Source organism: Cotesia glomerata, linkage group LG2 (assembly GCF_020080835.1).
Source record: "Cotesia glomerata isolate CgM1 linkage group LG2, MPM_Cglom_v2.3, whole genome shotgun sequence".
Lineage (NCBI taxonomy): Eukaryota > Metazoa > Arthropoda > Insecta > Hymenoptera > Braconidae > Cotesia > Cotesia glomerata.
The window spans coordinates 7,081,564-7,096,485 of NC_058159.1; the positions used below are offsets into that span (position 1 = coordinate 7,081,564).

Here is a 14,922-nt window from a genome sequence, read left to right on the forward strand (position 1 = left end):
TGCACTATTTACAATCTCATCTTTCACACTTTCCTGAAAATCTTGGTATTCAGTGAAGAAAGAGAAGAAACATTCCATCAAAACATGAGTGGATGTCAATATGATGGTAGATCATTGTTGGACTCTGAAGAGAGATTTACCCGAAGAAGAGAGGAAACGAAAGAGAAACCCTTTATGCAGGACGTTTGAAGATAAAAAGGGTGAGATATAAGCGGGAGAACGAATTAAAATTCAAATCCAAAGGGTTTTGATGATATTTTCCGAAAAATTAATTTTTAAGTCTTAAGACGAAATACTTTTTTTATGCACCACAGATCGAATGATATGATTTTTTATTTATTTTGAATAATAATCCTCGATTTTTATTATATTACATTTGATTTTTTCCAATTTTCGGGGTTTTTGCACATTTGTTTGATGTTTTCGAGACGTCTGAGTTATAAAAGTTGGAGATTTATATGTCGTCGATAAACCTACATGAAAATCATCATATATTTAGCTCAATACATTTTTTTTTATCACAATATTGGGAATTTTTTGTTTTTTTTCGCAATTTTCATGGGTTTTTCGGGATTTACTTAGACTTTTAATGGCTGCTGGTCTGAGTACACTTCAGATAAGTATAAAGCAGATCGAAATACATGAAAATCATGCATAGTTAGAATCTAAAAAAATTTTTCAATCACCAAAACCCCCAATTTTCCAGTTTTTCGGTTTTACAGTTTTCTCAAAATCCTAGGGTGTAGGGGCCAAACGGACCTCAAATTCGGGTTCAGCGGGTCAAATTACATGGGAATATATGTGGCGCGTCCCAAGTACAGACAACTTTTTTTTTTTTGTGTGCCGGTGTTAATAATGAACATAAAAAAATTTGTTCTTAAAACTATTGAAATAACATTTGACCCGGATACAAGTTAGTACGGCTGAAAAGTTACTAGGAGAGAAAAAACGATTTTTTTATTGATTAAAAAAAATTTTTTTTACAAATTAGTAAAATATAGACTTTTAATAATAAATTAGGACTAAATTGGTATGAATCAGAGAAATTTTAAAATTTTAGTCATTTTCCCATTTCGCATGGAATGCCCCTATAATTTTTTCGTTTATATTTGATTGGTTTTATTTTGCTAGTATTTTAAATTACCAATTACCGTCTCTGATATTGAATAGTTAATTTTTATTGATAATTGTTAAAAAAAAAAATAAAAAATTTGTTTTAATAAATAAAAGTACTTACATTGAAACATTTAAAAATACAGAGAGTAAGAATTCATTGTAAATAGCCATTGAAATGAATCTACTTTCATTGAACTCCGAGGGAGCTTTCCTGACAACAATGCAGAGTCGTATTCCCCAGACTAGAAACATTACTTCCACTGAAAATATAAAGTTAAATTATTGTTTTAATTCCGGTCACAATAAATATATTCTAAGGAAGATCTAAAGTTCTTACAATTAATTACTTTTTATCTTGAAACTTACAATATCTTTAATTAATTAAATTATAATCAAGATGAAGGATAAAGCGACGACTCTGAAAATTCTGATAGATTGAGATTAAAGTTGATTAAAAATATATCCGAACAAAAATAGTTTCACTGTAAAAAAATCGCGCCAAGTCCACGTTCATAAGACTATTAAGAATAAAAAATTTGTTTTTTTCTTTACAAAAATATATAAAATAAAAAAATTAAAAAATCCATGTAACCGATATGATTGTTTATGATTTTCGGAAATTAAAAAAAATTTTGTTACAAATTAAAAAATTAAAAAAAAAATTTGGAACGTATTTAGTGTGCGCGGTTGCAAAATATTTTACTTTTAATAAAATTCGTAAAATCTATTTACTAGGACTTTAAAAAAATTGAAATACACAATGACGCACACTAAGTACGTTCAAAAATTTTTTTCTTAATTTTTAAATTTATAACACAATTTTTTTTAATTTCCGAAAATCATAAACAATCATATCGGTTACTTGGATTTTTTAATTTTTTTATTTTATATATTTTTGTAAAGAAAAAAACAAATTTTTTTTTCTTAATAGTCTTATGAACGTGGACTTGGCGCGATTTTTTTTACAGTGAAACTGTTTTTGTTCGGATTTTAGTATTTTTTGTAATTATAATAAAAATTTACAATTGGTTCCAACTAAAATCTCGCGTTGGTTGCATTTTTTATAGCAAACTATCCCCTTGAAACTACAGTTTATGTAAAAATAATTCCAGCGCACCTTGACGGGTGTAGATGCAAGCTGTGAAATATCTTTTTTTAACTGTAGTTTCCCATCTAATAAAGGATTACTATGCATTCTCGAATTATTTAGTCTGTGGCAGATCACTTTGCTCATCGAAAAAAAGTCAGGATCGAAATTTTTGCGTTGCTATAGTTTGTGCGGATTAAATTTAATAATTTCAAGTAGATTAATTGTTATAAGTGAATATAATTAATTAATAACAGTCAAATAAAGTATTAATTACTGTTATAATATACAATTTAGGAATAAAAAGTACCGTAGAATTAAATAAAATTTTGCAACCTCAAAATACCGTTCTGCTTACAGTAAGCACAGTCGGTAGTCTGGCGCTCCGTTTACAGCAGATTTGAACGGAACTTGGCGCCAGATTCTACCGAATCTGTGGATTCCAAGGTTACTAACTTATAAAGTTATTTTTAATATTAAAATAATAATGAACTTTCAGAGTTTTATGATCTTTACTTTAAGACTAGTAATGAAAAATATTTAATAAAATAACAGTGTCTTTTCTTAGAGTTTTTTGCTTGGAGAAACTATACAGAAGGTAAATTAATTATATAGAAAATATAATTCCGGAAAAAATTCAAATTAAATCTTGACAATAGCACCAATTTTATTCTATTGAAGTTATTAAATGCACTAATAGAATTTGTAAAGAAAAAATAATTATAATTTTATCTAAATTACAGATGTAAAAATGAAAAAAAAAAATGTTCCCGAGGTAATAATAATCCTGAAAGTTAATGAATATCATTGCAATGCAGTTAATGTTTTTTATCTCTCTTGTTACCCGATGGAATCAGCAAACGATTTTATGGGCGCACTTGTTGCACGAAACAGATCTGTGAATATCCATTTTAGTGATGTTTGGTTTTAGATGAATTATATAACTCTATTCGGTTATTTATTGACTAGTAATTTAATAAAAATAAACTACTATATTTTTTGGCCTTTTTGAGACCCAAATAATTTATTCTCAGAGTAAAAAAAGGTAAATTACATAATAACTTACGTGTAGTGAAACTATGATCCCACCAGTCTGTTTTACATAAATAGGCTTTGAGATCATCAGCAGTTCGGCCGACGATAACAACCGGCGGTGCAACGATTGTTCGAATTCCCAGAAAGACGGTGAATATCGTGACTATTATCCCCAGACGTTTCAATAAGTTCATGTCTGTTATTTTTACTGCTTTTGCTGATTTTACTCGGAATATCACTGATATTCTACAATAAAAAAATTTTATTAATTATTTTTTTTTGTTTTTAATCACAATATATAAATTTTAAAAATGATTCACTATTATAAGATCAATTTTTGAAAATTAATTTTCTTTACTAAAAAAAAAATTTTTTTTTGTTCTAAAATTGATTAAAATTTTTCGGTGCAAGTAAACTTTTTTTTTGTATAAAAATTATTTATTTTTACAATAAAAAATTCAATGAATAAAATATTGCGATAAATAAATATCAGGATTGACAAATTTTTTATCGGAAAAATGTTTTACCCGTAAAAAAACAAATACACAGCTAAAAATAAGGTTAATTAATGCAATTTTTTTCAGTACAACAAACAACCAATCCATTATTTGGATACGAATAAAATCAACTGTGCTCGACAATATTTGAACTTTTACCTCTCATTAAAATTAATCCCTGGGAATCAGAAGCTTTTTATAATATAAAACGTGATATTCACTGGCTGTTTGCTTTCTGAAGCAAGCATCCCACTGGTTAATTATGCTATTTTTTTTCGTAAAAATGATAAAAGGAGTATTTGTTTTAGCATTGACGCTGCGAAGGAAAGGTCGAAAAGTGGAGGGGTGGATGGGTGGGATGAAATCCCGTAAATATGTAGAATCCAGGATGTAGGGTATCGGGAGGGAAATAAAATTAAAATTAGTTAAGTCTACGACAGGAGAAGTATAACCAGCGATACGTGTGACGCGATTATCACCGGTAACGTTGTTACTGTCAGTTAATTGATTACCAGTGCCGGCGGGCGAAATGGCTTTAAAGATATCGCCCCTCTAACTTTCACTGAAATTCGATTTACTTTAGTAATAAATTAACGTCAGTACTACCCACTAACTTCATAAATCACTAACTATTAATTTTTTCATACCTTCGTTTTTGCTCTTACATTTATTTCACTTCTAATATAGTCAACAACGCTACAATCATGCGAGAATTTTTTGATATTTAATAAGCTTCATTGCCTGTTTTATAAATGGGCGATTCCGTACTCGCAGGTGCAACATTTAGACTCACTCAAGGCTTCTTACTAAGAAAAAAATAATAGTTTAAAAAAACTAAAAACACGCTTTTTATAGAAAACCAAACTAAAAAATAGAAAATAAATTTAAATTAAGAATAGTGTAAATAAAAAAAATGTATTTTATTTTAAAAAAAGCGTGAGGTGCATGGTGTCAATAGTTATAAATATTTTATTGACAGATATGAGTAGAGTGATTATCATTTTGATAATATCTTAAAAAGCACCCCATGCTTTTTTTAAAATAAAATACATTTTTTTTATTTACACTATTATTAATTTATATTTATTGAAATTTTTAACACTATTCTTAATTTAAATTTATTTTCTATTTTTAGTTTGGTTTTCTATAAAAGCGTGTTTTAGTTCTTTAAACTATTATTTATTTTTACTTTTAGTTTGGTTTATTTATAAAAGCGTGATTTTTAGTTTTTTAAACTATTATTTGTTGATTATCAAAAATATTCAGGCGCGCAAATTACCCACGGAGAGTTACATACTGACATACTGACATACTGACATACAAGTGAAGCTAATAAAAAATAATTATTTATAAATATTATAAATACGGGGAATCAGAGTTCGATTTCGGAGAGCGAGCCTGAGAAACGGCTACCAGAACCAAGGAAGGCCGCAGGCGCGCAGATTACCCACGGAGAGTTACTGACATACTGACAAACTGACATACAAGTGAAGCTAATATAAAGCGTGTAATAAAAACTCTTTTTAAAGAAATGACTGGTCGCAGGATTACATTGTAATCTATTTTACAAAAATTAATATAAAAAACATTTAATAAAATGTCTAAATAGACACAGGAGAGGTTCAAAGTGCTATCGCGGGTGCAACGAAATCGGCCCACCATTAAAGGTCATGAAGCTAGAATGAAAAAAGTCTGTTAATTATGGAATATTTATTAAATTATTTTTACATTCTTTAAAAGAATACAAAACAAACTAATTTTTAATTTAAATAAAATTATTAAAAGAAATAAATGTTATAAATTATTCACTTTTTATCCAGTCGCGGGTGCACGTAAACTATCGCGGGTGCAACATGTCTCACTGTAGTAAATATAAACATTTCCATGTAACTTTAAATTAAAGATATGAGATCATAGATGCTGTATCACTAATTAGCACTTTCCTATGTAACTAAAATAAATTATTTGTTTGGAATGGTCGGCGATTTATCAGACTTAAGGTTCATCTTCAGAATCGCTGTAAACATCAGAAACGCGTAACTTTTGCGTAACTTTTTTTGCAACTTTTCTACGTTTTTTTTTTAGTAGCAGTTATCAAAACTAATTTGCTTTTCAAATTAGACTTCGACGTTCGTGCAACACAAATGCTCTTACCCTTCTCAAATTGAAAAAAATTGGTATAAAAAAAGTAACAAATACTGTGATTTAAAAATTTATGTCAAAAATCGTCTCCCGCGGAATCGCCCAAATGTTTATTAATACTTAATCAGTTATTTATTAAATTAAAATTATGAAAAATTCATAAATTTTATTAAAAATAATATATTAATTGATAATAAATATTTATTTGAACTCTTGAATAAAAAATTAGTGTCATATTTCCGTATAAAAATTTTTTACAACCCCATGATTCGCATGTAAATGTAAATTAATAATTTTTTTTTCTAAAATCTATTAAAATATGTTTTTTTCCAGTACCCGAGTCGAAAAAATAAACTTAGATGAGCTTAAATCAATTATTTTAGTATAGCAGTGAGATTCATTTAAGTTAATTTTTTCAACTCGGGTATTATTGTATTTTTTATCACTTCAAATAAACAAACTGATATTTCTTTTGTTTAAAAAATTTTTTTTGTATATTTTTTATGTACAAATAAAATTGTTTTTAATTTGTAAACTTTTTTTTTTGCCAAAAAATTTAAGAAAAGTCTCTTATTTAATTAATTATTCAAAGTTAAAAAAAATTTCTTATAAATAAATTTATCTAAAAATCAAACTTAGATAAATTAAAATTTTTTTACAGAATTTGATTTTTTTTCTAATTCCTTCTCTCACCAAAAAGTCCCCAGAGAGCATTAACCCCTAATTTAAATATTCAAAAAATTTCAATAAATATTCCTTACTGACTCGCGAAATTCCCCGAAAAGTGACAAGTAATGCTTCACCCTTTGAACTAACTGTCAATCGATCATCTTCGTCTCGCAGGCACATTTTCTCATTTTAATTTCTGCCCTCTCTTCCGTCCGTCAACCGAGGAAGTTATTGTCGTGACAGGAGTACCAAAACGCACGAGGGATGTCAAAAACCCCAGACATAATAAAATGGGCTTATAGTCCCTCTTCCTCTTTATTATTTCTACCCGTCTGACACTCTATCTCGAATACGTTTTTCCTCCCAAATATCCAACGAGTTTTTCCAACAAACCACACATAATAATGATAATAATAATATATATCTATATAAATTATGTTACCACAGTAATTTATATTCACATCTATCGTTCGCTGCAATCAGACTCACCATGAATTTAAATGTCCTCATAAAACTACATTGTCCCTTTTTATTTAAACTTTAATTTATATTTTACTAATTCAGTAATTTTAGATTAAAAATTTTATAAATTACAATTGTGTTTTATTCAGTCCGCGACTTTATCAGCTTATTTAAATTTCCCTAATTTTATATTTAACAATCATAATTATAAAATTTTAATTCTATTAAGCGTTTAAATAAAATAAGAAAAAAAAATAATAAAATTCACTTTAATTCCCTGTCGAAACGTTACGAATTATTTATCTCCATACTTTTGATAGAATTTTTTTATTCATATTTATTTTATATATTTATACTATTATTTTTCACATTTATATATTTTTTTTATTATCTGATTCGTAATAAAACTAAATCATTTATATTTATCTTCATTCCAGTATTTCAGCCCGCGCAATTTAATAAAAAAATAAATATTTCCCCAATAAAAATTTAAAATAAATTTTATTTTTCAAGGCTCTAAAGCTTGTAGTGCTGAAATTTAATTTTTTACCCTTCAGAGTTATAAAAAAAAAAAAATCATGTGAAGTTAATTACATATGCGTGACACTGCGCAGCGAATTACGAATTTTCTTTAGATCTCGGCAAAATACGTCTCTACTATGTGGCGAAACTCAAAGAGTAGTTGATGAATAATTATAAAGTCGGCTGTGCTTTTCCTTGCGAGTCTTATTTTCTCGGTACAATTTATAATTATATTAACTATTTTTTATTTTATTTCCTGAGTCGACACCTCTTGACAGATAGTTTCTCTCTCAGAACTTGAAAGGAATATCAAGCTCACTAAATACTCTAATAAAGGGTACGGTTCAAGAAATTCAAGACAAGTGTCTTTATACGTGTCGCTTTCTGCTCTTTCACTTTTGCTCTCTACTCATAATTTATATCACATTATATTACATTCAAGTCTATGTTTTAGTATGCTAGTTGAATTCATGAGTATTTTATCTCAAAGTTAATGCACCATTGCGTCCATTATTTCTCCGACGAATTGGTTACTCTTGTCTTCTCAGATATCTTGAACTTTATAGCTTTTTTATTTCCTCCTAAATAAAATTCGAAATAAATATTTATCGCAACTTATTAATTTTTTTTTATTTTATTAAAAAATGCGTCGAATAAAATTTTTTTCTTAAAACGTGACCTAAAATAATTAGCTTTTTTCAATAGAGTATATTTTTTTTAAGCTTTCGTATTTTTGTGAGATGTTGAATAGAATCCCAGAAATGTCTTTTATTTTCATTCAAGCAATTTTTTTTCCATAAAAAAATAATCCAACTCTTTTGAATTTTTTTTTCTTAAGTACGAGAAAATATTTTCTAAAAAAAAATTACGAAGGCTAATATGAATTAATCTTTAAAAATAAATGAATACAATTAATAATATTCAAAATAAAATGAGATTCTTCTTATCTTCTAATTCTTGGCTTCAAGAATTTTTCTCTTGATTCAAGATAATTTTTTTTCGTGTATGTTTACATACCTCCAGGTTTTGAGCATCAAAGCGCCATAAGTAAGAGAAAATCCGATTTCCCTGAGCCAAACGCGGATCGTGCAAGTTACCACATTTGGGCGGGGGTACATCACAATTGTCTGAAAGTTTTAAATTAATTGATTACTTTTTTAATAATAACGGTAAAAAAATTTTTTTATTAAAAATTCCAATGGATTTTTTGATCTCGAGTTGCGACGATTTTTTTTTTATCAAGCAAAGTATATTTTTCAATCAAACGTTTAATAGATATTCATATTGAAAAATTTCATGCCTCGCAATTATCAATGAAAGTCACGAGAATTCTATTGGATATTCCATATTATATTTTAAATATAAAAGATTTATTGAATGTTATTACTGGGGCTTGTAAATACGGTAGAGATATTTCAAAAATTAAAAATAAAATAACGGGTTCGGTCTCTGACTTTGAATGAGCTTTAGAAGATTATTACTTTTTCAACAGTTCTCCAGCCGGATAAACAAACATATTTGATAAAAAATTCAATATGTACTTACTGTGAAGTAAATGAAAAATGCGCCGAGAACAATGACACGCAGCAGAACCGGGCTCGCAGCTTTCACCACCTGGAATTTCAGTTTTAAATTTAAATGTTAATCGTTTCGGGGAAAACAAGCCGGCTTTGTTTCATTTTCAGCGAACGGGAATCGATAAATGACCGGTTCTCCAGATAGTTTAGTTTCTTGAAATCGGCGATTATATATATGCATGCATAATGGATATTATATATATCTAGGGGTATCGATTTCACCCGGCGGTAAGGTAAATAATTGAAGGAAATTGAACTGACTGGTAGTACGGCTACGGCTATGGCCACGGCTACGGTCGTGTGGTCAACAAGTAGAGCTTCTGTTCTATTCTAGTTTGTACTACTCCCAGTACCAGCAAGTAGAATTACCTGACGGGGTTTACTGTCGTCGTTCGATACTGCTGACCATGCTATATATAATTATGTCTCTTGGTCATTTTATTGACCCTTTATACCAAACTCAAGAATTCAATTAATTTCATATCAATTAATATTCATTTTAGCTCCGACTGTTTTATTTTTTAAAAAGCTTTTATTTTTAATCAAGTAAAATTTACTTTTTTCTTTTGATAAATTTTAAAATGTATTTAAGAAAACATTTTTTTTTTTAAGTAAATCAATCTTACACGGAAAAAAATTTCTGGGAAAATTTACGATATAACTATTGTAAAGCTGGACTATACTTTAATTATTATTATGAATCGTCAAATATTTTAGAAGAAAATTTACTATTTATTCATGAAATTTTACAACTTACTATTGTAATTTCACCCAATAATTATTGTATTAAGGAAGTTCGAGCGTAACTAATGAGTCAAAATAGTGTTAAAATTTTTTTTAAATTTTAGTTTTCCCAATATTCGTCAAAATTCTTTATTTTAATTTAAAATAATTTAAACAATTCAATAATTGATGATTTTTACTTATTTAATAAAGTAAAGTACTAAAATGACTTTCGTATTTATTTCAGCCGTTGACGCAATGTTGTCAAATCTTTATTCGAATAAATGGCTGACGATAAACGAGTTACAAACATAAAATTTGGCTTTAAATAATTCCAAAATTATATCGGTAATGTATTATTATTAAATTGTTTTTATATTTTGCAATAATCCAAGTTTCTTATGTATACCCGACTAGAAATTTCAGTGAGGCAGTGATTTGGTGCAAGTAAGGCATGCCGAATTCCAAACTTGCGGTAAGTGAGGCATCTAAACCAGTCTTGGCCCAACGATATTTCACGATACTCGGCCGATACTTAAAGATCGGTTACCAGTCTTGGCCCAGTATCGGGCCGATCTTCATTTTTTGTATGGCTTGCATGAAATCACAGTTACCAAAGATTTGCCGAAGTACGGTTTACCGAATTTGGGCGTAGCTTGGAAAAACTACGGCAGTGCCGAACTTTGGCTTACCTATATTGGAATTAATAAGGCGTCAATTAGGCTTGCCAAAGTTCAGAAAGCCAAACTTGCCCCGAATTGATTGTTCGGCAATGCTTCACGAAATTTCTAGTCGGGTAGTTTTTTATCCGTTAAAGTTGGGAGATTAATATTGAAAAAAATAATTAAAGTCTCGACAAAATTTTGTCCGCCATAAAAACCCGTGTATAAGGAGATAAAATATGTGATTTTTAAAATTTAATATCTAAGTAACTAAATGGTGAATCTTTTTTAAATTTTGAGATTAGATAAATGACGTATTTATTTATACGTATACTTAATTTCAAAGCTCAAAGTTGGAAATTATCTTTTACATTAGATTCGCTCGAACCTCCTTAAATTTGATTAGAAAAAATACGATATTACTATTGTAAAAAGTAAGAAATTAAAATTTCCAGTGCTGACTCTGTTTCTTTCCAATAGAAGTATAGCAAATTTTGCAATACTTGAATTGGAATGTTTTTCAATTAATGTAAATGATGGCCGTGCACAGCGCTAAATTTTGAATTTACCTAAATGTTGAAGGACATTGATAGTAGTTTACCTCGGATAGCGTAGAGGGAAAGTCTCTGACTGTCAACAAAGAGTTCTGAGTTTGGTCCCCGGATTGGACGAAAGTTCTGATTCCTTTTGTCGGTTACTGTAAAGGTACCAATTAGTCCAACCTCCGATCTTTCTCCCTCCCCAAAATTTCTTTTAAAAAAACCGATTGTAAATTTTTACAATAGTTCAATTGTAAAGTTCACAAATACATATTGTATAATTTTCTCTATAGTATTTGACTTTTTAAGTCTCTTGCTAGTCTTGTTTGTTGGATAAAATTTACAATAGTAGATAATAAAATAGTAAAAATCCCTTCAATTTTCTTTCCGTGTACATTTGATTTATTTTGTTAAATTTTTTACCTCAGTAATTTGATCATAATTATTTTCTTATTAGCAAAAAAATTATTTATATTATTTTATTTTATTTTAATGGAAATTATTAATGCAAAATATAAAATTTTTAATAATTATATAATTTTTTAATTAATATTTATTTTAAAATATTAATTTAAAAATTTTATTTTATTGTTGAAATAAAATTATTATTAATATAAAAGTTAATTATTAGGCAATGTATCAATTTAAAAAGAGTTAATATTAAATATTCAAAAGATGTAAATTAAAATGTAAAATTCCCAAAGCGCTGAGAAATAGAGCCATAATCTAACCGAAAATAACAAACAGTATCTACAATAGAGTAAAATATAAAGTGTACGGTGGTCAGAATTTATATCCTTAGGATTGGAGATAACTCTCACGAGTAAAGGCGTAAATTAAACGTCTAATAAATTCCAAAAACAAAGATTTAAATTCAGCCTATTAAATAACATATTTTTCATTCTAAAAGTAGTTAATGTGCATGGGTTACTTTTAACAAGAATGTGATCATAAATCGCTCGACGAGCTGGCTCATAAATAACCCCTGGATGTCTAATATTTTGATAATTAACATGTAATTTATGCGTATAAATATATGGAGGTTAGTGTAATAATAATTGGAAACAAATGACGTCGACATTCTCGGGGTTACATTGCAAGAGCGTAAATTGGGTGTCATCCCTGATTTGATAGGTAGCATTATGATCTGCCCCAGAATATAGCTGACATGTGAGTGCACTCGACAGTAGTCAAACAATAATTCTGTTAATGCCAGCAGACGTGCGTCAAATTCATATTAGTTTGACGAATGTTCATTACGTATATAAATAACTTGTAAGTGTTATCCATTTCAAATGTAGATACATCAAACATCATACATCTCGGTTAACTTCAAATCAATACACGTATCAGTTATAATTAATCGACTATTGTATCAACAACACTTGCCGTCACTCATATGTCGGTTTTTAAGTGTTTATACGCTTATAAATTACAATTTCAATTTTTAACTTCCCGCTAAGAAAATTGAAAATTTTCAAAAATCGGGAAGTTATTGTTTTAACCCCGTTTTTCGAAAATCAAGTTTTCATCAGATCTCGACATTTTGAGGTCCTAGGAAGCTTTCCTGACTATTTTCGCGGTGATGTCACCGTGTGTGTGTGTGTGTGTGTGTGTGTGTGTGTGTGTGTGTGTGTGTGTGTGTGTGTGTGTGTGTGTGTGTAAATCTCTCATAACTTTTGAACAGATCATCCGATTCGATCGAAATAAGCGGCGTTTTGAAGAGTTCCTTTGCCCCTAAAATTCTGATACTAATTTACAGAATTTGAGTCGATCAATTTTGAGAAATCTCAAAAATAAAATTTCCAAAAATTCGTTTTTTTGAAATATCTTTTAAACGGCTAAACCGATCAATTCCAAAAACTAATCAGCTCTTAACCTCAAAAAACCACGTCAATTGCCACTAGCCCGATCAAAATCGGTTAATTTGTTCGTGAGATATCGTTGTCGACAAAATTGAAAAAAATTTTTTTTTTTCAGAATTTCTATGAAATTTTTAGTCTGATCAGTTTACGCTTAAAGATTTTTAAAAGAACTAAAAAAACTGCGTTGAATGCCGTAAACCGCGAGAAAATCGGTTAATTCATTCAAAAGTTATTGCGGTTTGAAAATTCAAAAAATAGTGTTCTATAAAACTTCCATTAGCCTTTTGAGCTCGAAGAGCTCAAAAACACAGAACAGCGGTTTATTTGAGCTCGGAGAGCTCAAAATTACACATAAATTATATTTTTGAGCTCGAAGAGCTTAAAAAATAAGTGAATTGATGAGCACTTAGGTATGAAGGTAGCGGGAAGTTGCAGGGATGGCCTTTAGGGTCAACCGTTTTCCTAATTTTTTTTTATATAAAAAAAAATGTTTTTTAATGGTTCTACTTTTGAGTAATTAAAAATATGGTCTAAAAAATTTTTAAGTTTAAATTCTGGGTTAAGTTTTGATGATACGAAAAAAATATTATGAGATCTTTTTTGTAGAAAATTTAACTCTCTATACAAAAATAGTACTTGTCAATTTTTTTATATCTCGTAGTCTTGAGCTGGAATATTAAATCAAACTGAAAATTCCATGAAAGTACTGAATAAAATTTTGAATATCCAAAAATTTTTACGGATTAAAGTATTTAAATAAAAAAAAAAAAAAATAATTTATGATAAAAATGAAATTTATTTCCATATGAAAGAAAACCCTCGGTTGAATTCACCAAATTTTTTAGCGTTGTTAAATTTAACGTGAATTCAGAAGCGGCAATAAAAATATAAGAGGTTCAATATTATATGACGATATAAAAAAAGTACAAGAGAATCTCATTGATGCACAGAGCAGCTATCACAGTTCAAAGATCACTCAGATGTTACCGGAGCTCACTTATATCCTAAGTGAGTTTCTCGAAAGCCGCAGTACAAAATAAAAAAATTCTAAAAAAAGTTTAAGCCCGTTCAGGAGTGTGAGAGTGTAGTTGGGTGTGTAATGAAAAAGAAAGTAAATAGCGGACCAACGGGAAAAGGGAAGCTCGATGCTGGAAGATGGATAAAGGGCGAAAGAGGAAAAAGTACGTTAACCGGAAACTATCCGAGACTCTGTGGAGCCAGCCGAGAGCAGGTGGCTTCCTACTGAACTTATTAGCTGGAAGCCGGAGTCGAGTAGTGACGAACGATGAGAGCCCTCTCGACACAATGGGATGCCATCAGCAATGTAAAACGATTTTCCTCCAAGTTCATTGTCGAACCGCGATCAATTCTACCCACAAGAGACTTTTAATTTTTTACTCTCCGTACTTTTTTAAATTTACCTTCATTAATATTTATTGTCTTTGCTTTCTTCCTATCTGTGAATTTTTCCTGTCCTTCTCTTTACGCATCGCCCTCTTCATTATAATTGCAATTACCAATTATCATTTAGATCGACACTGAAATTTTTATTTTTAAAAATAATCGTTTTTACAGATTGTTTATTTACAGGAATGAATTATTGGAATCCTTGACATTCCACTAAATTTCCCAGAGGACTCTGCATAACATTATCTTTTATTACAGCTTATGTGTCGTTTATTTTTATTACTTATTGTTTTTATAATGTCACGACGCATAGACTCGGTTTAAATTTCCTTCTTTTAAATGAGGGTGCTTTTATTAAATTAAAAATTTTTATTTTTTTTAAATAATAATTTTAATTTTAAATTTTTATCGAACGTTGAAAAAAATATTTCGCGGTATTAAGGTAGTACCCTCGCCAAAGTCGTTTTCTTAGGATTTTTTTTTTAATTTTGGCAGATTAATGTTCATATAATTCTGCGTCGATTGGCGCAATTTGAGAATTTTTGACCATCTAGTTTCCGAGATATTTAATTTCAAAGTTTGAGTTTTGAACGCTCTCATACATTACAGTATACGGGAT

General features: G+C 29.0%; 1 protein-coding gene across 2 annotated transcripts in view; it reads right to left on the reverse strand.

Moving 5' to 3' along the window:
- LOC123259864 (probable G-protein coupled receptor CG31760) overlaps window positions 1-14,922 on the reverse strand; it is a 120,533-nt gene that overhangs the window by 23,157 nt on the left and 82,454 nt on the right. For both annotated transcript variants that reach the window (XM_044720636.1, XM_044720635.1), the window contains exons 6-9: window positions 9,076-9,144; window positions 8,548-8,657; window positions 3,270-3,484; window positions 1,238-1,376 (exon numbers count right to left, since the gene is read on the reverse strand). In XM_044720636.1, the coding sequence (XP_044576571.1) occupies window positions 1,238-1,376; window positions 3,270-3,484; window positions 8,548-8,657; window positions 9,076-9,144 (533 nt within the window). The remainder of the gene's footprint in view (window positions 1-1,237; window positions 1,377-3,269; window positions 3,485-8,547; window positions 8,658-9,075; window positions 9,145-14,922) is intronic.